General features: G+C 43.2%; 3 protein-coding genes across 5 annotated transcripts in view; 1 reads left to right on the top strand and 2 right to left on the bottom strand.

The window, feature by feature from the left end:
• The window catches only part of LOC110536231 (palmitoyltransferase ZDHHC8B), a 112,011-nt gene extending 107,631 nt beyond the window's left edge, over nucleotides 1-4,380 (bottom strand). Inside the window, exon 1 of the mRNA XM_021621881.3 lies at nucleotides 4,061-4,380. Within this exon, the coding sequence (XP_021477556.1) occupies nucleotides 4,061-4,164 (104 nt within the window). The 5' untranslated portion in view covers nucleotides 4,165-4,380. The remainder of the gene's footprint in view (nucleotides 1-4,060) is intronic.
• Nucleotides 4,381-4,779: 399 nt separating this feature from the next.
• Nucleotides 4,780-10,207, top strand: LOC110536230 (serine/threonine-protein phosphatase PGAM5, mitochondrial). 2 transcript variants are annotated; one of them, XR_005034718.2, is made up of 7 exons: nucleotides 4,819-5,397; nucleotides 5,630-5,805; nucleotides 6,005-6,130; nucleotides 7,038-7,126; nucleotides 7,726-7,859; nucleotides 8,091-8,565; nucleotides 8,726-10,207. XR_005034718.2 is itself a non-coding variant. In XM_021621880.3 (6 exons), exons 1-6 carry the CDS (start codon nucleotides 5,186-5,188, stop codon nucleotides 8,239-8,241), a joined length of 888 nt encoding a protein of 295 aa, XP_021477555.3. In that variant the 5' UTR covers nucleotides 4,780-5,185; the 3' UTR covers nucleotides 8,242-10,207. The 2 variants fall into 2 exon arrangements, 1 of the variants encoding a protein (XP_021477555.3); XM_021621880.3 differs by having other exon boundaries at nucleotides 4,780-5,397; nucleotides 8,091-10,207.
• Nucleotides 10,208-10,507: 300 nt separating this feature from the next.
• On the bottom strand, nucleotides 10,508-21,554 carry LOC110536229 (ankyrin repeat and LEM domain-containing protein 2). Of its 2 annotated transcripts, none has more exons than XM_021621879.3 (13): nucleotides 21,481-21,554; nucleotides 18,734-19,272; nucleotides 18,069-18,263; nucleotides 17,663-17,856; nucleotides 17,151-17,339; nucleotides 16,796-16,918; nucleotides 16,630-16,693; nucleotides 16,326-16,507; nucleotides 14,409-14,515; nucleotides 14,131-14,321; nucleotides 12,996-13,929; nucleotides 12,427-12,558; nucleotides 10,508-12,262 (listed from the first exon to the last, which is right to left on the bottom strand). In XM_021621879.3, exons 2-13 carry the CDS (start codon nucleotides 19,254-19,256, stop codon nucleotides 12,043-12,045), a joined length of 3,054 nt encoding a protein of 1,017 aa, XP_021477554.3. In that variant the 5' UTR covers nucleotides 19,257-19,272; nucleotides 21,481-21,554; the 3' UTR covers nucleotides 10,508-12,042. The 2 variants fall into 2 exon arrangements, with proteins under 2 accessions (XP_021477554.3, XP_021477553.3); XM_021621878.3 differs by having other exon boundaries at nucleotides 20,726-21,501.
• Between the last annotated feature and the right edge of the window lie 148 nt (nucleotides 21,555-21,702).

Raw genomic sequence — 21,702 nt, 5'->3', positions numbered from 1 at the left:
CTTACTGAACCTCCCAATAAAGAGAGAGGACAGCAGCAGTGCTTACTGAACCTCCCAATAAAGAGAGAGGACAGCAGCAGTGCTTACTGAACCTCCCAATAAAGAGAGAGGACAGCAGCAGTGCTTACTGAACCTCCCAATAAAGAGAGAGAGGACAGCAGCAGTGCTTACTGAACCTCCCAATAAAGAGAGAGGACAGCAGTAGTGCTTACTGAACCTCCCAATAAAGAGAGAGGACAGCAGTAGTGCTTACTGAACCTCCCAATAAAGAGAGAGGACAGCAGTAGTGCTTACTGAACCTCCCAATAAAGAGAGAGGACAGCAGTAGTGCTTACTGAACCTCCCAATAAAGAGAGAGGACAGCAGTAGTGCTTACTGAACCTCCCAATAAAGAGAGAGGACAGCAGTAGTGCTTACTGAACCTCCCAATAAAGAGAGAGGACAGCAGCAGTGCTTACTGAACCTCCCAATAAAGAGAGAGGACAGCAGCAGTGCTGCGTAAACACACAGTCTGTGTCCCAAATGGCACCCTATTCCCTATAAAGTGCACTACTGTTGACCAGAGCCAACTATTTAGGGAATCGGTGTCATTTGGATTAAGATCATTGGGGAAGTGCATTTAATTACTATCCTAAAAGTTCAATTAATGTGGTAGAGAAGAGATTACCACAATGTTTTAAAACACCACAGACACCAAGAAACATCAAGCACTTAGCCCTGGATATTGGAATGAATCCATCTATCCAGCCCTCACCACCACCCCATCATGTTGGGGTGAGTAAGTACTGTATGAGATTAAAGACTCCCCTGGTTTGCTCTATGACATCCTAATGTATCATTATACACTTGAACATAACTTTCACAATGACCAATTTTTTTTTACACCTGCATACTATATAGTTAGAATGAAGCAATGTATTGGGCATTCTAAGTGGTATTCTAGTATGGACATTGGATCGAACATTGCCCATACCAGCAGAGTAATAGTGGTCATGGAGGAAAAGAGAGTAATTAATCAGGAAACAATGGAGTCTACTGGACAACTTGAGTATCGCCACGTTTAAATAAATCTATATTGTAAAGGAGGAAACAGATGTGGAAGTCAAAGATTAGATTTCTCTGTCTGTCCACATTGCTCTGGCTCCCTTGCCAATGTGTACTTACATGACTCCCTGGGAGATATTTTGCCTCTAAAACACAACCAGCCACCTCTTCTATAACATATTGCCATAAAAACTGCTGAAAGCAATTCGCATTCGCATGATCAATTGATAGTGTCCAGAAATCCATCTCACCCCCCTTTAAAAAGGGGATATCGGTCTTCAACAGCAAATGATTAGAGTTAGCTTCTGCATTTTTATCCATGGCAGGTAGAAAATGTATTGGACAATGGGCATTTGGTCAAGGGCATGGGGAAAGACGTTATACAAAGTGTTTGTGTCAGCACCCAGTCCAACGTTATAGCACATCTTGTTTCTGGAGAAATACCAGAAGCTGGACCTACGTGGAGGAATCAGGGAACCTTGTCACATGGCATTATGAGCCTTATGTGAATGAGTGAATCATATTGCGGTCGTGGAGGACAGACACACTGTAAAGCCACTGACAGACAAGCCAGGCACAGCAGTAACAGTAACACTGGGCCAGAGCTCAGCTGGCATACTATTCACACAGTGTCTCTTCCTCCATGCCTGATATGACATTTGTGTGAAGAGCTGGCAATCACATGGCCCACAATGACTCACTCTATGGCTGGGAGAAGGGAGATGGCTCACAGGTCTTTCAACATAGTATACGTGGGGCTTCATCTATGTGGTCTCCTGCTGAGTGTTGTGTTGCGGTGCACTGTGGAATGTTGTTTTGTATTGCGGTGTATTAAGGAGTATTGTGGTGTATTGAGGAGAATTGTGGTTAGAGCGTTGGGCCAGTAACCGGAAGGTTGCTGGATCGAATCCACGAGCTGACAAGGTAGAAATCTGTCGTTTTGCCCCTGAGCAAGACAGTTAACCCACTGTTCCCCGGGCGCCGAAGACGTGGATGTTGATTATGGCAGCCCCCTGCACCTCTCTGATTCAGAGGGGTTGGGTTAAATGCGGAAGACGCATTTCAGTTGAATACATTTAGTTGGACAACTGACTAGGTATCCCCCTTTCCCTATTGTGTAAAACATGTGTGCCCCACATATTTTAGTGTGGATGTGTACAGTTATTCCACCCCAGGGGGTTCCGTTATACATGGGCCAATCTTCTGAATATGTAACTGCATGAGAAATCAAAGAGCAAAGCAACACCAGGGTAAAATCCTAATCCTTAACCATCTGTTGGGGGTCAATGATTGGCCCATCTATCTGACCCTGAACACAGCTTGACTGGAACCCCTGCTGCAATAGAGAAGCTGGGCAGAAAAACCGAGGTCAGGAAGATTGGAGAGGGACCTACGAAGTTGTCCACAGCACTGTATCAGCTACTGTGGTGACAATGCATACAACTAGCACATCAGGGCTACAGCATTAGCCTACTTCTTCATCTGACCATTTGTCTATGCAAAGCCTCTTACAGCCAGGGAGGAACCAGGGAGTTGTTGTTGACACTCCAATTTAGATTGCTGGGCAACAGGGCAAGCCAAGTCCATAGGTTTCCTTTAATCTAAACCATTAACCTCCAGTACAAACGCCATGCTACACCCTGAATAGTTTAGTCTGGGCAACATTTGAAACCATTTGCTTTACGTTGCTTCTGTTGTTGTTTTTTTTATGATTTTCTATTTGTTGTCTGCTAATAATTACATGCACCAGTTTCCCTTTTAAAACAGCTGCTTTTAACAGCACGAAGGAGAACAGTGTCATGGAATAAAGGCTGATATCATAATCATCACATGAAATAACGTTACATCTGAGGATTTATTTATCACATCGTGACTGCATGAGAACATCTGATGGTCCTTTTAGCAAAACATATGAGTCACACAACAGGTGTAGGACAAATAACATGTAATGTGGTGTGGCAAAGCTTCACTTTACAGTCTCTCTAAACCAGCCAGAGTAGAAAGTGACACCTATTTGACCACAAAATAGACAATAAATCTCACCAGTTCAGTCAAACCACTAGTCTCCATAAGCAAATAGACTCAGCTGTAAATCTAAGTGCAGATTCAAATTTGCAGCAGGCCTAGGCTGTACTCCAAATGTTACAATCAGATTATTAGCCTGTCTATAAATTATGCATTTAAAGTAGATCACAGGGTCAATCAGGGATGCAATCCATGACGTGGGACCGTGTGTGTGCGCGTCTAGAACAAAACAAATAGAACAAAACAAATCAGGGTGGAAAAAAAGAACCTTCAGAAAAACATCACTCATTGTAAACCACATACATTTCCATAATGAAGGTGCAGCGGTACCGCTCGAAACACTACAACCTTCAGAGCGCATGCACATGAGTGACAGGAGTAAATGTCCCGTTAAACACTTAGATGTAGATTTCGAAGGCGAAGCAGTATTCCTATTCAATATTGAACTCATCCATAACCCAAGCTACCAGCTGCAACAATATTTATTCGCTGCTCCGTTGCTTGTTTTTCCCGTAGAACTAAAGGAGAAACTAGCTGGCAAGTATGGCGGACTACGGCTTCATGGTAACCTATACCCGCTATGTGCCTACCTCCTAGGCTACTTCAAGCTTGAGTGGGGTGTCCAATGACGTTTATTCTAGAAAAAAAAAATGAATTTGGGAAACAAATATAGCCTAAAGTTGGCCTACATGCCACAAAGGAGTTTCTACCATAATGCGTCGACACACGTAAACATTGTTACCAAAACGAGTACAGGACAATAATAACATGTCCCGTGCACAGTCAAAACGTTTGATTAAACCATTCATAAGAGCATAAAGATCCGACCCGAAAAAGCAGTCTAAACCTCCAACAAAAACTTCTAACAGTAATAGCCATTAGCTACCACCAGATCATTGGACCTAGGCTAGGACTGATACTAACGAGGACGCTTTATTATGTGTAGACTATTAGCAGAAGCATGTATGACTTAAACAAGGATAAAACTTACGTAAAAACGAAGAATAAGGTGGTGGATCCCACAAGAAAAGTGGCAGCAGTAGATACCGGGATGTATTTGGTGGGTTTAAATCTCTTTCCAACGCTGTTGGGCATTCTGTAATTTCCACATTCCTCAATTATTTATTCCAATTGGAGACGGTATACAGATGTAAAGATCCAGTCTGAAATATCTACATTTACCGATTCAGAAAATCTGTCTTTATTACTGTTAAACGCACACAGATCCAAAGATAGTCAAGCAAAAATATACTGCGCTCCGAAAGACTAGAAATCCCACTCTAGCAATCCAGCCCACGAGTGAGGTCACAAAACCGCTTGAAAGGTGGAGCCTAGGTTGAAGATAACAATATAATACATTTTAAACCTAGTTTAATGCTAAACGAAGAGGACTGTGATGGGATGCTTAGGTTACAGCCAGGGGCCACACGTTTTATTCACCATCAAATCGGATTTTATATATTTAATTTTGTTTAAAAACATTTTTTGCATGTCTAAACCAGTCACTCATCACTATCGTTTTATGCAACTTTTGTTACACATACATTCCTTTTGACTTTGGCCCTACTGTGAGGGTAGAGAGTGAAAAACCAAAATATATTATTATTATTTATTATAATAAGGACCTCCACAAGCTCTCTGCTCCCCTGCTGAATTTTCAGGTCTTTGGCATCTGTTTCATGGGCTGTGCGCGCCCTCTAAAGGTGAATCATTTGTTCGTTTTGTCCAGCTTTCGCGTATCGTAATATCTGCGTTTAGCTGGTTCTTTGGCTCTAGCGAGACACCATAGTTCCAAGCACTGTATGTTTTCCTTTTTAATTAGCTGCTAGCTTGTTAAGTGATTCCAAGTAGCTTCATAATCTTTGACTGGATTTATTTTTAACGAGCGATTAAAGAGTCGTTGGAGGGTATTCACTCTATTCCTGCACATAGAAAGGGTGTAAATCCACAGACCAGACTAGAGGCTGTCTAGCTAGGTCAGGATTAGCCGCTCCTCGAGACTGCTGGCTGCTCAGTTCTTGAAAGGGATCTCTTCTACTACAGACGTTGGGCGGCATTAGCAAGTTAGCTCGCTACCTAGAAAACCCACTGCACAGAACCGATAGTTTTTCACAACATGTCATATCGGAGGACATTTAAAATAGTGTGTGGGTTCGCTGGCGGATCAGCGGTGCTGGTTGTTGCGGCTGCCGCAGCTGAATACCAGGGCTGTTTCGGCCACACGCGAGCCGCTCGGTGGAGCCTGTTCAATGTTTTGCAAGCTGCACAGCCAGCGGGGAACCGCACTGTTGAATCTACTGGAAATGCCTGGGACTTCAACTGGGATAAGTATGCCTCCTTTATTAGCTAAGTCTGATGCAGACTACTATAAAACATAGAGGGCGGTCAGATCTGTTCACGTGGGTCAAGTAGTTTAGTCTGACTGAGTCAGTGTGATTGATTGATATTAACAGCCAGCGACAACATGTTGACAGCCTGACAGGTCTGGGCTCTTGGCATGTCATCAAGAGAAGTAAACCGCAACACACATAACTGATTTGTTCCCTCTGTACTGTACTAGGCGGGACCCGTCCGCACTGTTGACAAATGGGAAGAAGAAGGAGGTCGTCAGTGAAGACCCAAGCTCAGAGCAGGACAATGGGAAACCCAAAGCCACACGCAACATCCTCCTCATCAGACACTCCCAGTACAACTTGAGTGGCAATGGAGACCATGAGAGAATCCTCACCCCTTTAGGTTGTGTACCCAGTGCTGCTGTGTACTCATGTTGCTAAAGGCATGAAACATAGACCTATTTCTCAACTCTACTCTCCAGCTCAACAGTTGAATTTTAGTGAATAAGAAGAGTATATTCAGCAGCATTCAACAGAGGTGGTGAAAGTGTTTCACAATTGCAGTCTGCTAATTTTGGGGACTATGTGTTTGTGTTCTGCAGGTCGGGAGCAGGCTGAGTTTACTGGCCAGCGGTTGGCTGCCCTTGGGTTAAAGTATGACATCATGGTCCACTCCACTATGGCCAGGGCCACCGAGACTGCCAACATCATCAGCAAATACCTCCCAGGTCAGAACCATAGACCGGCAAACTTTACAGCTGAGGCGTATGCCGGAGTATATACAATATTTACTTTACAGCTGAGGCGTATGCTGGAGTATATACAATATTTACTTTACAGCTGAGGCGTATGCCAGAGTATATACAATATTTACTTTACAGCTGAGGCGTATGCTGGAGTATATACAATATTTACTTTACAGCTGAGGCGTATGCCGGAGTATATACAATATTTACTTTACAGCTGAAGCGTATGCTGGAGTATATACAATATTTACTTAACAGCTGAGGCGTATGCTGGAGTATATACAATATTTACTTTACAGCTGAAGCGTATGCTGGAGTATATACAATATTTACTTTACAGCTGAGGCGTATGCCGGAGTATATACAATATTTACTTTACAGCTGAGGCGTATGCTGGAGTATATACAATATTTACTTTACAGCTGAGGCGTATGCCGGAGTTTATACAATATTTACTTTACAGCTGAGGCGTATGCCGGAGTATATACAATATTTACTTAACAGCTGAGGCGTATGCCGGAGTATATACAATATTTACTTTACAGCTGAGGCGTATGCCGGAGTATATACAATATTTAGCTACCATCCTGAAGGATTTCTCAGACTGAATCTAACACTCCTGATTCAACTGAATCCATAGACCATATGGTTGAATCAGGTGTGTTTGTGTAGAGTAGGAGCAAAAGCCAGTAGTTCAGGAGAAGGGCTGGTCACCTGCTCCTATACATCTTGCAGATATTCACATCACCTGATACCAAGGCTTTATCTGATAACAGCCTCAGAAGCTTTGATCTCAGATATTTCAGATGTAAAAATGTCATGAATCATGATGAGTACTTCACTACTCACCGCTAACTAACTTTAATCTTCCGTTATGTTATTGGTTTAGGGGTGGAGCTGGTGAGCTGTGATTTGCTAAGAGAAGGAGCACCCATTCAACCTGTGCCTCCTGTCACCCACTGGAAGCCTGACGCTGTGGTGAGATGGCCATTCTGGGTTCTCAACGGCCTGTGTGCCTGTCATATTACCTCCTGTTCAGTGTCCCTTTTACTTGTTATCTATACTGAACGAAAATATAAACTCAACATGCAACAATTTGTAAGATTTTACTGAGTTACAGTTTATAGAAGGAAATCAGTCAATTGAAATAAATTCATTAGGCACTAACTAATCTATGGATTTCACATGACTGGGCAGGGATGCAGACATGGGTGGCCCTAGGAGGGCATAGGCCCACCCACTGTGTAATGATCATGCTGTTTAATCAGCTTCTTGATATCCCAAACCTGTCATATGGATGGATTATTTTGGCAAAGGAGAAATGCTCACTAACAAGGATGTAAACAAATGTGTGCACAAAGTTTGAGAGAGACCTTTTCTGTGCGTATGGAACATTTCTTGGATCTTTTATTTCAGCTCATGAAAAATGGGACCAACACTTTACATGTTGCGTTCATATTTTTGTTCAGTATAGTTACAGCTGTCTGCTTGTATGTATCATTCAATGCAATGCAATCAGAGGTCAGCTCAAACTCTCGTCTTACACAACCACTGTGGACCTTTCTACCGCTCTACAGCAGTACCACGAGGACGGGGCGAGGATCGAGGCTGCCTTCCGTCGCTACATCCACCGCGCTGACCCCAAGCAGAAGGAGGACAGCTACGAGATCATCGTCTGTCATGCCAATGTCATCCGCTATTTTGTGTGCAGGTGTGTTGCTCTCCCGAGGCAGGCTGAAGCTGGACCAAAGCCCCATTCAACAAGCTGATGCTAATCTTCATGACTTTGTGTATCAATTCCAATATACTGTATTATATCTTTTGCATTTCGTGACAATAATGATGTGCTTGTCAACATCCCATGACAGATGTGTATATTTGTTAGATCGGGGTGTATCGGTTGCTCTAACGGTCTCAATCTCTTTCTGTATGTATGTCTCAGGGCCCTGCAGTTTCCTCCAGAGGGCTGGCTGAGGATTGGGCTGAACAACGGCAGCATCACCTGGCTCACAGTGCGCCCCAGCGGCAGGGTGGCACTGAGGACACTGGGAGACTCAGGGTTCATGCCCCCGGACAAACTCACACGGACCTGACCATGTTCCACCTACAGTATTCACTTGTTCTCTTTCTGAGAGGTTCAGATGTCGGTCACAGGGTGAACTGAATGGCTCTTGATTTCTGCTTAAGTGTCTTGAAAGTTATTTTTGGTGTTAATTTTGTAACTTCAATGTGCAATGAGATATTCTGTGGTGTTTTGTTGTGATCAACTCCCCTGCCATCGTTTGCCAACTAGGGGAAAGTGGGGTAAGTTGAGCCACCGCTTGTTTCTAGGAAACCATGCACAAAACTAATAATGTGACCAAATATTTAGGAAGAGGCAATCATTTCATGGAGTCTGGGAAGGAAGAAACCATATGGTAAGCAAGTTACAGCCCAAAAACTGATTTTCACAAAGTTAAATTAATTTGTGTTATAAGCTCCATGATAATTTAGCAGGTGCTTATATTTGTCCTATTTCATCTACAAATGTATATTAATACACGTGATTTGGAAATGTCTTTTTTTTGTACATCACAGGGCCAGGGTCTGCCATGATCAACGAGGACCGTGGCGCAATTAGGGTTAAGTGCCTTGCTCAAGGGAACATCGAGATTGTTTTTTACGTTGTCGACTCTGGTATTTGATTTCAGTCACTGGCCCAACGCTCTAACTGCTAGGCCATCTGATGCTTGTATCTAAACCTATGTAGATAGTTTTAAGATTGTTTTGTACAGCAGTTGGGGTCTTTACAAGCTACAATATGAGGTTCTAAACTTAGCATGAAAGTGGATCCTTGTAACTGTTTGGGCTAATATAGTCAAAATGTTTGCCTTGAGGTAACTTGAGCCAATACCACCATGACAAATTATGATTGCATTTTGTCTGTTTTATACATAATATGCATAGTATTTTTGCAATGTGTCATGCATATGAACTCAAGATAGTGAATTTGTATTGATACAGAGCAGACATGATCATGCCTGTGTATAGAATTGTAAAACAAGAAGGGATCAAGCCACCCCTTGAGGTTCTTAACAGAGCAGTCAAGGAAGTGAGAGAAGGAGCAGCAGCAAGGAATGAAAACATACACTGAAGAGGTACAGTAACAAACATGTAGCTGTGTGAAAGCGAGTCTGTGGCAGAGTAACAGAGGAACACAAGGTCTCATCTGATGACTTGGAGTCTGAGCTTGATAAACAAATCAAGAATCTCGTGGACCAGTTTCATGGGCTTAGTAGCCTCAAATACAGAGAACTTTCCAATTAATTGGCAGATTGAAACATCCCTGTCCCAGATAACTGGTCAAGAGATGGAATAGTAAGTGATATTGAACAGCGAGATCTTTATCTGAAAGTAGGCATACATTTAAGACATTCAATATACCACAACCTTCCTTCCATTAATTCAACTTTGACCTACCAGCACCACCACCCACTTACCCCAAGGCGGCTCAATTTACCCTGTCCCTATGCTCAACTTACCCCATACCTGGGTTAGGTTGTGCCAAGAGTCCACTTTTTCTGGACAAGCTGTGTTTTCAAAAATGTTATGTTTATTTCCAGGAATACACAACATCATTAAATATATGTAGAGATCATTGTTAGAAAGAATACTATATTTCCCTTGACATAGTGATGCTGAATGTAAAAGTTGCTCAAAATACACCACTCTCCCCTACAGTGAAAGGGGGGTATACAGAGTATGTTGTGCCCTTTCTGTCTTGATTTTGTATTAAACTGAAGGGGATTTTGTATTGATTCAGGTTTCTCAATTAACTGTTGCTGTAACAATGCCCTTAACTCAGAAAGCTGATGTGATGATGACTGCCAGGGCCCACTCAACACTTATTATGAATGTAAACAGTATGCGAGTTTCAAAGACAAAGTGATGGCATATTTGCTGTAGTTCTGTAAATGCTTCTCATGCTGTCCTTTTGTATTTGGATCAAAGCTTCCTCTTAGGTTTAGATACAGTTGTGTTCAGTAGAAACATGCAATAAAGGACACATGGTCATGTAAATGTTTTGTGTTCCTCAGCAGTACACCAAATAAGTACTCTTAGTTATAAAATAGGGTCAGCGTTAACTCAAGATGGGACAAAAGCAATGATATTGTCTAACAGCAAATCTGATGCATCTTAGTGTTGGCACTACAAAGCTTGAATGGATCAAATTAATATTTGTTAGTCATTTGAATGGTTTATGAAGTGTCATATTGTTAGTGTGCCACTGTCACACTAAAGGCACTAATATACAGTAGTAGAGAATAAGGGTGACACTGCCATTTAGGGCAATATTAGAAAGTGCTCAAAGGACAACAATTCAAAGATGAGGAAACTGTTTTATTGATTAATCAAAAGCAAATGAGGATCTGGACATACAGAAAAGGAGAAATTCACAATGAATTTTTTAAAATCCTTTTTTAAAGAAGCACAGAATGCCAAAGCACAATAAGTATGTTTAAGTATTTAGGTGCAATTTGCAGGACTCCACATTCATAAAACATTTGGAGACCAGAACGAAATCTGTGTCACCTGTGAACACGAGAACGACAATACAATCCTCTCCATGAAAAAGTTGGTGCCTTTAATCAAGATTTTCTATTCACATTCAATATTACTCACATCTCTCATACTAAGAGTGACAATCTATATAGTAAGGGTGATTCCTATTCAATTTTGATTTAAAGCTGTTGATTTCTATATTCAGCTTTGCTGGCTGGCAGACCATTCTTTTTACAGCAGTTTGTAAATGGACCTTATTTTAACGGTGATAACTATCTTCATAGAGTTTAGCTACAGGTTCTTGCACATTCACATTTAGTAAGCCATTGATTACAAATGAGTAAACATGTCTTTGTTGCACTCTGCAGTAACCTCTTATGTACAGCTTGCCATTACTCTCAGACACCTTTAGAAAAACCAAGAACAGTTCCAAGAAGTTTACCTTTCAGCTATTGTGTGAGGCCGACAGTCGTTAAAAGAGAAGTTAAGTGTGAAGACAACACAGAAATTGCATGACGCACAAAAACATTGGTACCTGGAAAATGAACACATCTCTATTTATTAATGAAATAAGAAAATAAAAACATGGAAAACTTCAGTGTATTACCATATTCCCCATGTTTGCTTTGGAGCCATTTGTTGGGTGAGCTGCAGTCCGATGGTGGTTGCTATGCTGTTGTCAGGATGCATCAACTTTAACCAAACTGGACAGGATGTGGCTAATTCTGCATGGAGACTGACTGGTCCATCGTTTCAGAAAATTAAGGCAATTCCTGAACTTAGAAGAAACAAAATAACTGGCAGTTGGTTTAGTACACACATAAAAAGTTGGTTTTGTGCTACTGACTGACATTAAAAAAAAATTACTTTACAATATTGACATTTCTTTTTACTTCTTAAAAACAGCTATTTTCAGTTAAGTGAATCTTACCGACGATTCTATTCTGAAGTTTAACGAACATCTACTCAATGTTTTGGGGAGTGCAGCTGTTTTACTGGTTATTAAAAAAGTTGACTGAGCTATGACACAGGTGTTTCACACTTACTATGAATAATATTAATTGTCAATTCAACACTCATACAGTACAAAGTACAGACTGAAGGAAACCTGGTTCTTTTTTTTCTTTTTTTTAAGTCAGTGTACATCACGACCCGACATACTGAGAATCTTGTATGTATGCAATATATAGAAGTAGTACCATACGTCATTAATACAAATCTTCAAGACACTTGTGCATATTTTGTTAGGTACATGGTTTTGAGCTCTGGCATATTTAACCACCGTGGTGGCAGGGCTGTAGCCTATTGTTTCTGGCCAGGGGGGGTTAGTCTCGGTCAGGGCTTGGAGTTGGCTAAGGGTCGTTGAAGTGCCTGAGGCGGATGCGTTGGATGTAGCTGGCATGTGCAGGGCTGTAGCGGTTGGGGCTGGTGAAGTCTGGAAAGCCTGTGTGTCGGGCGGGACTGAAGCGGCCACCAGCAGGGGACACCAGGCTGCTGACAGGAGAACCGTGTGTGAGGGGAGAGGCCTGATATACCCTGGGTCTGCTTTTTATCACTGCAGAGCTGGGCCAGCTGAAAGACAAACAGAAACAATACCACCACCAGTCTGCATTTATTTGGTTGTTTCCATACGATAGCAACTGACATTTAAGCACTGTGCAAGTCAATGTGTTTCCATATTTACAAGACAACTTGCAGGCAGTGACAACTGTTCATATGCATGGAGACATGCATACCTTTGCATGTCTGATGAGGTGTACGTCTGCATTGTGCTTTTCCATTTCTGAATGCTGGGGAACTTCGAGGGGTCGATATCTGTGGCTTCTACTGCCGACAGGACCTGTCTGTCCAACTTGGTTGGTGAATCCCTGAAACAACAGACAAAACAAGAGAGGTAGGTTGAAGGGTTTGGCAGATTTTAATTCTGCTGTTGCTTGCTGACGTTTGTAAGCAGGAAGTTATCCCACTGTGCAGCTTAATTTTCCCCACAGAATACATAACAGCTCGCCTCTGCAGTCAGCTCTAGTACATTATCCTTAATTATAAACTTGGTGGTTTCGACAAAACATTTATTTTTACTGCTCTAATTACTTTGGTGACTATTTTATAATAGCAATAAGGCACCTTGGGGGTTTGTGATATATGGCCAGTATACCATGGCTAAGGGCCTTGTCCTAGCACTCCGCGTTGCGTCGTGCTTAAGAACAGCCCTTAGCCGTGGTATATTGTCCATATATCACACCCCCTTGGGCCTTGTTGCGTAATTAAAAACCTCAGAACAATCACCCTAAACCTCATCACTCACCCTTCAATGAAAAGTCTTCTTCTGATGCGAGGTGGGGTCCGTGCTGGTAACTCATGGGAGTTGTCCAGGGACTTACAGGAGCTGGATGATCCTGAGCTGCTCAGATCCCTCCCCCCGTGATCCCACGACTTAGATCTGGAGCAGAGTGTGCGCCCTGACACGGTCCCTGGCCCCAGCACCCTAGTCCTTGGGCCCAGAGCCTCCAAGCTCTCCTCAGCCACAAAGTACTCCTCCGAGCTGCCGCTTCCACCACTGGCCCTGTCTTCCATCCATACCTCCACCTCTCCCTGCACCTCCCCACTCACACAGGTCCCCCTCCACACCCCCCCCTCCCTGTCCCCGGCCTCTGAGCTACAGCCCCTCTCAAACAATGAGTCTTCATTGGTGTTACCCCCCAGCGTGAGACGGCCCACCCCGGATGCCAGATCGTCCCGAGAGAGTCCTTCCCTGTGCCCACCGTGCCTGTGTCCCCCACTCCTCCTCCTCTCCCTGTCTCTGGTGGGGTTGTCCACCCCATCCTGCAGGGACATCCTTTCAAACTCCACCATCAAGTTGGAGATGGGCGACAGCACGCAGCAGGGGGATGAGGAGGCGCGGGGGGACATCATATCCCCGTTGTGAGTCCTCTCTGCCCCCGTGGAGGGGCACAGGCCAAGGCCGTTGTCACAGATGGGCGAGAGGAGGCTTTCTGACACGGAGGAGCACAGGAGGTCTCGCTCGGCAGCTGTCTCAATGAGGTCATCGGGCAGGATGTGGAACTCACGGAGGCCCAGGCCGCCCACAGCACCCACCAGACTGTCCTTAGAACACGCCGAGGAGGTAATGCTGGTGAGTGCCGTGTTCTGACGGTTCTTCATCTCCTCCAGGCTGATGTCATCACCCTCGTCCAGGAAGGCCCCCACTGAGATGGAGTTGCAGAACTTCTTGGGCTTACCTGTAAATGGCAGAGAGGAGGGGAAACTGTTCATTTGAAGCACACAAGAAATGCATTTACTGGTCAATCTAAAGTTGTATGGGAGCATCAATTCAAGACCTTGATGGCTGTATCATCGCTCTCATTTCTCAAACTTGATCATCTGAATTCAATACCAGTACTATACAGTTTATCAATAGCAACTGGTGAGGATAACATTACCTGGGGAAGGGGTTCTGAAGCGGTTGCTGGTTTCGTTCTCCCCTGCCTCTTCGTGTGCACGCTGACTGAAGTCCTTCTTGTTGAGGTACTCCTCCAGCTTACGGAGGCCGTCTGCAGAAGACAGGTCTGTAAAACTCTCCAGGAAATCCCAGTACTCAGCCCAGGGGTGGCCCAGCTCTCTGGCAAGGTCTCTGTGAGGGAGGAGAACATAACACTGTGGTTGGAGAAGCTGGGAAAAATTGAACGAAGTTGTTAAACTTCAGGCTTTCTAGACGTACCTGCCCACTTTCTCTGCTCCACGGTCAGGGTCAGACTTCAAGATGTGCTGGAAGTGCCCCGCCCTGTCTCTTGGGGGTGTCTTCCATACCCGGCGGAACTCATCTGCCTGCAAGGGGGACACCAATTAATCTTACATATAGTGCACACGGAAAGTATTCAGACCCTTTCACTTTTTTTTTACATTTTGCTAGATTACAGCCTTATTCTAAAACATCTACACACAATACCCCATAATGACAAAGCAAAAACAGATTTTTTGTTTAATTTTATTTTATTTTAACGGAAATATCACATTTACATAAGTATTCAGCCCATTTACTCAGTACTTTGTTGAAACAGGCAGCGATTACAGCCTTGAGTCTTCTTGGCACACCTGTATTTGGGAAGTTTTCCATTCTTCTCTGCAGATCTTCTCAAGCGCTGTCAGGTTGGATGGGGAGCGTCGCTGCAAAGCTATTTTCAGGTCTCTCCAAAGATTTTCGATCATGTTCAAGTCCGGGCTGTGGTTGAGCTAATAAAGGACATTCAGAGACTTGTCCTGAAGCCATTCCTGCGTTGTCTTGGTTGTGTGCTTAGGGTTGTTGTCCGGTTGGAAGGTGAACCTTCCGCCCCATTCTGAAGTTCTGAGCGCTCTGCAGCAAGTTTTAATCAAGGATCTTTCTGTACTTCGCTCTGTTCATCTTTCCCTCAATCCTAACTAGTCTCCCAGTCCCTGCCGCTGAAAAACATCCCCACAGCATGATGCTGCCACCACCACGATTCACCGTAGGGACGGTGCCAGGTTTCCACTAGACGTTACGCTTGGCATTCAGGCCAAAGAGTTCAACCTTGGCTTCATCAGACCAAAGAATCTTGTTTATCATGGTCTGAGTCCTTTAGGTGCCATTTGGCAAAGTCCAAGTGGACGGTCATGTGCCTTTTACTGAGGAGTGGCTTCCGTCTGGCCACTCTACCATAAAGGCCTGATTGGTGGAGTGCTGCAGAGATGGTTGTCCTTCTGGAAGGTTCTCCCTTCCTCCACAGAGGAACTCTGTCAGAGTAACCATCAGGTTCTTGGTCACCTGCCTAATCAAGGCCCTTCTCCCGATTGCTCAGTTTGGCCAGGCGGCCAGCTCTAGGAAGAGTCTTGGTGGTTCCAAACTTCTTCCATTTAAAAATGATGAAGGCCATGGTGTTCTTGGGGGCCTTCAATGCTGCAGAAATGTTTTGGTACCCTTCTCCAGATCTGTGCCTTGACACAATCCTGTCTGAGCTCTATGGACAATTTCTTCTACCTCATGGCTTGGTTTTTGCTCTGGCATGCACTTTGGACTCCAATCAAGTTGTAAAAACATCTCAAGGATGATCAATGGAAACAGGATGCATCTGAGCTCAATTTCAAGTCTCATAGCAAAGGGTCTGAATACCTATGTAATTAAGCTATTTCTGTTTTTTATTTTTAATGCATTTGCAAAAAATTGGTTTTCGCTTTGTCTTTTGGGGTTATTGTGTGTAGACTGATGAGGAAATCTTTGATTTCATCCATTTTAGAATAAGGCTGCAATGTAACAAAATGTGGAAGAAATGAAGGGGACTGAATACTTACCGAATGCATAAGGTATCATTTGTTGTTTTTTATACATTTGCAAAAGTTTATAAATACCTGTTTTAGCTTTGTCATTATGGGGTATTGTGTGTAGATTGATGAGGGAAAACAATTATTTTATAAATTTTAGAGTAAGGCTGCAACGTAACAAAATGTGGAAAAAGTGAAGTGGTCTGAATACTTTCCAAATGCACTGTACATCCTGTGTTTCAACAACAGCTTCCCATTTGAAAATATAATGAGCTAAAAAAATCTAGAACTAAAGTGTAAAAATGGGTGATAAGAAGACAAAAAGTGTGCGAGTTGAAAGAGGACATGATATGACAATGACCTTAGATGGGCTGAGTGGGCCAACGAATGCCCTAACTGACATCACTGGATCCATGGGACTTCGTATGAGCCTGGGAGCCAGCGAATGAGTAAGAGTTTCTGATGGCTCAGGTGACCAGGGAGCACCAATGACAGGCTGGGAAGAGTTGTCTGTGGCCCTCAGTAAGGGTATATAGCAGCGATCTGTGGTTGACAAAAGAGAAGGTACCTTGGGGTAAACAGGTTGACAGAAGAGAAGGTGCCTTGGGGTAAACAGGGAAAAGAAGAAAAACACAAGTCCTGTGATTGGGAGGAAGTGTACTTACCTTCCAAATAGTCACATATCTTCTGTTTCACCTCTTGGGTTTTGTTTTTTCTTTCACAAATAACCTGTCAGGAAACAGAAGAATTTCAAGAAATCCAAAAGTTATGTGGCTCAATGAGCAGTCATTAGCTAGCTTTAAAAAAAAGTATATATCTGGAGCAACTCACATCAGATGGCTTCTGGTCGTACTTGTTCTTGCAGTTTTTATCCGTATCAGGATGTGAACACAGGACATTCACCACTTCTGGACAACCAAACTTACAGGCAAAGTGGAGTGGTGTCTCAAATCCCTGCGACAGACAGAACCAGAGTTACACACATACTCTATGAACAGAGGCAAGTAGGTCTGCACTCAAAAATAAGCTTAATTTTTCAATTTCTTAAAATGATTTTGTCTGTACAGGGGAATCGGCTAAAAGCCTTGTCTGCACAAATATTTTGTCTAGAAACCTTTGGTGTTAAACCTACAGTTAAATCTATCAGCAGGTACATATGGAGAAAGGGTGAGATAAGGAGACTCACAGCTTTGTCTGGAGTATTGAGGTAAAGGTCTATGATGTAACGGATGCGTTTCTGCAGCATGGCCTCCAGGTCATCTGGGTACATGAGCCTCATGAAGTCAGGATTCTCTAGAGTTTCCAGCAGGAGCTGGGCGACACCCGGCTGATTCTCCTTTGCTGCCACGTGCATCACGTTGTACCGGCACCCCTCCTAGGAACACACAGTGGACATTGATGAAGGAAAGTAGTGCAGGTCAGTGTTGGGTCACATCTTGTTTGTCACAACCACAGAGGCCTGGCTTGAGACTGGGCTGTGGTTAGAAACATTCATTTGGTTGGAAAAAGGAAAACTAATAGGATTTATACTGAAATTGTCAGAGTAATAGATCAGTTCTGTTAAAACATTATAACTAATTTGGTCAACAGAATTACTGAGTCATATCTGAAGGAGTCATATCTTTCTATGTGGTTGACTACCTATTTTTGTGATACTTCACTGTAATCATCTGCTGGCTGACTTCCTCCCTGACTCACCTGCACAACAGTGGGGTTGTCTCCAGAGCCAATGAGATAGCGTGGGTTGCTCCAGACCAGGTCACTGAAGGCTACCTCATCCCCCTTCTCCACAGCCTTCCTCAGCTTGGCTGTCAGATCCTGGCAGCGAGGGCTCTTGAAGCTGTTGGCCCTCTCCCTGTTGATGGTGTCTGCCTCCATGACAGGGACGTTGTCTAGTGCCACAGACAAGAGAGACGGAGAAAACAGATTAAAACAGAGGTCAGCAGAATATGTGATAAACAATTTACTTGTTTAAAAAATTGGACAAGTCCAAGAAATTAAATGCCAACCAAACACCCTTGAAAAGCACTGACTTTGCATATTTTTCAAACAAATGTATTTTTTTGTAAGGAGAGATAATTGTCCTTTTCAGCCCAGCACACACCCTTGCAGAAGACCAGGCCTGGTTTGACAGGGGAGACACATGGGGTGGATTTACTAGGAGAGGGGTAATAGTCACAGATTCCCTTGGCAAATTTCTCAGCATCGTCTCGATTGGCAAAGGCTTTAAAGCGAGCTCCTTTCATCATTTTCACAGCCTGAAGAGCCTCTTTCTTATCTCCATACACGTGGGCCCTATCTGGAAGTGAGAGAAAAAAAGGTACATTAAAAAAGGTATGTTTCTATAGGCTATAGATAGCTCTTTATATCTACCTACAACTAGAAACATTACAAGCAAAGCAGCTCAAATTCTTACGACTATTTTTTTTTTGCCATGCTAATGCAGAAAGCCATAAGGTGACAGGTGCTATAGATCTCAACCACTGACGGCTCAAAACCAAAATAACCCCTGAACAGCATGATGTCATGGAGAAGCAACATCAAATGTTGGAATTGGACCTTGAGCGTAGTGTGACAGCATGGTCAACATACAGAAGATGCGCACTGCACTTTGTGTAACCCAATAGCTAGCCAGCCAACAGTTCTCTGTCTTCGCATTTCTGTGTGGGAAAATAAATAATGACAAATACACGTTTGACCGACTAACAGCCCAAAGTGTAAATTGCAGGGGTAGTTTACATCAGCCCAGGTGAAATAACAGTTTCTTACCATTTCTAGCCAAGACATCCTCCCATAATGGACACACTCCATAGAACATTGGTGACACTTGGGCCATCTTTGAAGGAGTCTCTGCTGTATACTGAGAGCCAGTGTCTTCCCTATTGATATTAAAAGGGGCCCTTGACTTCACTGTCAGGCCAAGTTCCTCTTCCTCTGGGGGATTGAGCCCCATTCCGTAACCAAAGTCCATCTCATCACTGACAGCCTTAGGAGAGTCAGTGCCAGTCGCTGCTGATGTAGCACATGACGGCACTGGTTTGGCCTGCTCTGCAGCACTGGCCGCCGCTGCACTACTGCTTGTGGCTGGGCCTGTAGTGGTGGCATTACTGCTGCTGTCCGTCTCTGTGGTGCTGCTGCTGCCCTCGGCTCCCGCCAGGACGCGGGCCAACTTCCTCTCGAAGATGGCACGGGTGGTGGCCGTGATTGGACCGCACTTGAGGTCGGCCCTTGTGAACTCCTCTCGCAGCTCGTCTGCACTCAGCCCTCTCAGCCTGCTCAGAACCGCCTCCATGCTTCAGCTAGGCTACCTGTGTAGTCAGAGGGTAACACATCGTATGATATCACATTCAGATACAAACTGCTGTGTAATGATAGTGATAGTAAATGTTTCTATTTTGATTGAGGTACCTAGTAACCTCAATCAAAACATCCTATTTTTGGGGGCGGATAAAAATGTATTTGTTCCAACAGTAAAGTGCATTATTCTCATGATTCCTGTAATAGAAGTGTCTGTCCTGCCGCTGTGCCTGCCTGATTCGCTGGAACCGGATGCTGTAATGCATGAGCCTCTCACACTCTCTCCCCTTTCTCGTGATTGTATAACATTTCAAAATGCAATTGTTGGAAAAAACTACTTTGGAGGCAACTCATTGTTCATATTAAAGAGAGGAGGGTCTCAGTTTTCTGAAGGTATAATATATCTGATATGGCTTTGAAATACGGAGCGAGAGAAATTGCGCATCGGCCATGCCGAGTAAACTACGCCTTAATGCGAAAATGTTTTAGGACATTACATTTACCGTTAAATGAATACATGGCTACTAGCAGTAGGTGTTATATTTAGAGTTAGCTATCTAGCTAATGTGTTTTGAGTTTCAACTTCCCCAGGTGGTGAATTAGAAGCAATTGAATGAGGCCTATATATATCATATTAGTGCACAAAGAGATTAAGGAAAAATCTTCTACAAATTCTGGAGCCCTACTTTCATTAACCCAACATTCATAAGCACTGGATTAAGTTGCATGTCAACATATTTTGAATCATGCATTACTGCTTGGACATATGTGTAACAACGTATTAATTTAATATCATCTCAGTAGTCTATTACACTTCCTAATGAAGCATTGTGAATTACTTTATAAAATGACTCAAACGTATTCTATTGTGTGACGCTGGTACCACCAACTGAAAAAGTTTAATGTTTGTCTGGAACCCAGCCTTTTGAGCTAATTGACAAGTGCACCTTACTCCCCATGATTCTCGAGACCGACCATAAGTAGATCTATGCCATTAATGGACTGTTTCAAAGCATAGAGACAACATACATTCACAGCCTGACTCTGAATATGATTAAACCCCGAAATAAACTCAGTCAGCCTTACTTGATCAAACAGCGAAGTAACGCAAGTCTACATGCCGCTTGTTTTTTTGCAGGTTCACAAAACATGCAATCCATGAAAGGAAGGGGCGATTCGAAAGCTTCGCACACAAAAAACGCTCCGATCAAAATCTAGATTTGTACGGAATAAAGCACGTTAAAAGCCTTTTGCGTTCGATGTTTTTAAACTTCCTAGATTTCAGAGAAATCAGGGAATATTTCCAATCACCGTCGATGCAATCCTACTCATGCTCACGCCCAAGTGCCAGTCCTAATATCTATTTTTGTGCATTAACAATCTGATATCTCATGTCTTCATAGTGATGCTATTGATTCACGCTCTCAACACATATGATGACAAAAGTCGTATCTACCTACTTACCAGACATCATCTTAACTGCTTATCGTTCATGATCTGAAATGTATTTTAATATTCAGCTGGGATAAACTGTTGAAACAGACACAATGCTCAAGTCAAGACCGTCTGGAATCGTCTCATTGTTTACAAGACATTGTGCGCATGCTCACTTCCGAGGGAGGGCTTTCGTTAGCGAACAGTTCAAACCAAGCTAGTAATGGTGGTGTTGCTAGAAACAGTTCACTATGCAAGCAATGCATTTGAAAGGCAATAATGAAGTGACATTTGACACCTACCTATATGTAAATGCAGTGTCTTAACTGGGTTTAGGCAAGCACGATTGAGTAATCTCATGTCATTAGCTAGCTGGCTAAATTATTATGCTGACTCGCTAGCTAGTTACGCCGGAAGTTTAGCTTAGAAGACGCTAGCAAGCAACCCACTTTCCATAATATAACGTAGGTAGCTAGTTATTTTGGGACATGCTGCGAAAAGTATAACCCCACCAACAACATAAAATCATTTTAATACTTAAGAAAAAAAAAACACCAACTAGCTACCTAAATTAGCTAACCGTGTAGTTATGACAAGTGCGTGACGAAGGAACAAGCTAACTAGCCCTACAACCAACAATTAGTTAAATGTGCTATATTTAGTAAACAACTTGGATAACGCATTAATATATTTTATTAATGCAACGACTGGAACGTTTGGACTTGGAAATGTATATTATTCTGCAGTATTTGAAATGACAACAAAATGAACGTTAGCATGCACACCTCCTTGCTCTCCACCTGCCCTCACCGCGACGCTTTCAAACTATGTTGAGAAAGGACCCAGGTTTTGATTAACATACTGCCTGATCGAAATGGAGACTACTGTGAACAGTCTATGACTGCGTACTATGCTAGCCAGACAGTCTGGAAAAAACCGAGCAGAACATAAATCCTAGAAACAATTCGATAAGTACCTCCAAATATATAAGACATCTTTGGAATAGA

The sequence above is a fragment of the Oncorhynchus mykiss genome, chromosome 11 (assembly GCF_057628025.1).
Source record: "Oncorhynchus mykiss isolate SJ-2025 chromosome 11, ASM5762802v1, whole genome shotgun sequence".
In the NCBI taxonomy this organism is placed as follows: Eukaryota; Metazoa; Chordata; class Actinopteri; order Salmoniformes; family Salmonidae; genus Oncorhynchus; species Oncorhynchus mykiss.
The sequence above is the reverse complement of the archived record's forward strand: the minus strand, read 5'-3'. Positions and strand labels throughout refer to the sequence as shown.

Coding starts and splice junctions, on each gene's coding strand:
- LOC110536229 (XM_021621879.3), bottom strand. CDS start 19,256: ATGGAGGCGGTTCTGAGCAGGCTGAGAGGGCTGAGTGCAGACGAGCTG. Junction 16,694..16,795: donor ACGACCAGAAGCCATCTGAT/GTGAGTTGCTCC, acceptor GTTTCCTGACAG/GTTATTTGTGAAAGAAAAAA. Junction 12,263..12,426: donor ACCTCATCAGACATGCAAAG/GTATGCATGTCT, acceptor TTTGTCTTTCAG/CTGGCCCAGCTCTGCAGTGA.
- LOC110536230 (XM_021621880.3), top strand. CDS start 5,186: ATGTCATATCGGAGGACATTTAAAATAGTGTGTGGGTTCGCTGGCGGA. Junction 7,127..7,725: donor ACTGGAAGCCTGACGCTGTG/GTGAGATGGCCA, acceptor ACCGCTCTACAG/CAGTACCACGAGGACGGGGC. Junction 7,860..8,090: donor ATCCGCTATTTTGTGTGCAG/GTGTGTTGCTCT, acceptor TGTATGTCTCAG/GGCCCTGCAGTTTCCTCCAG.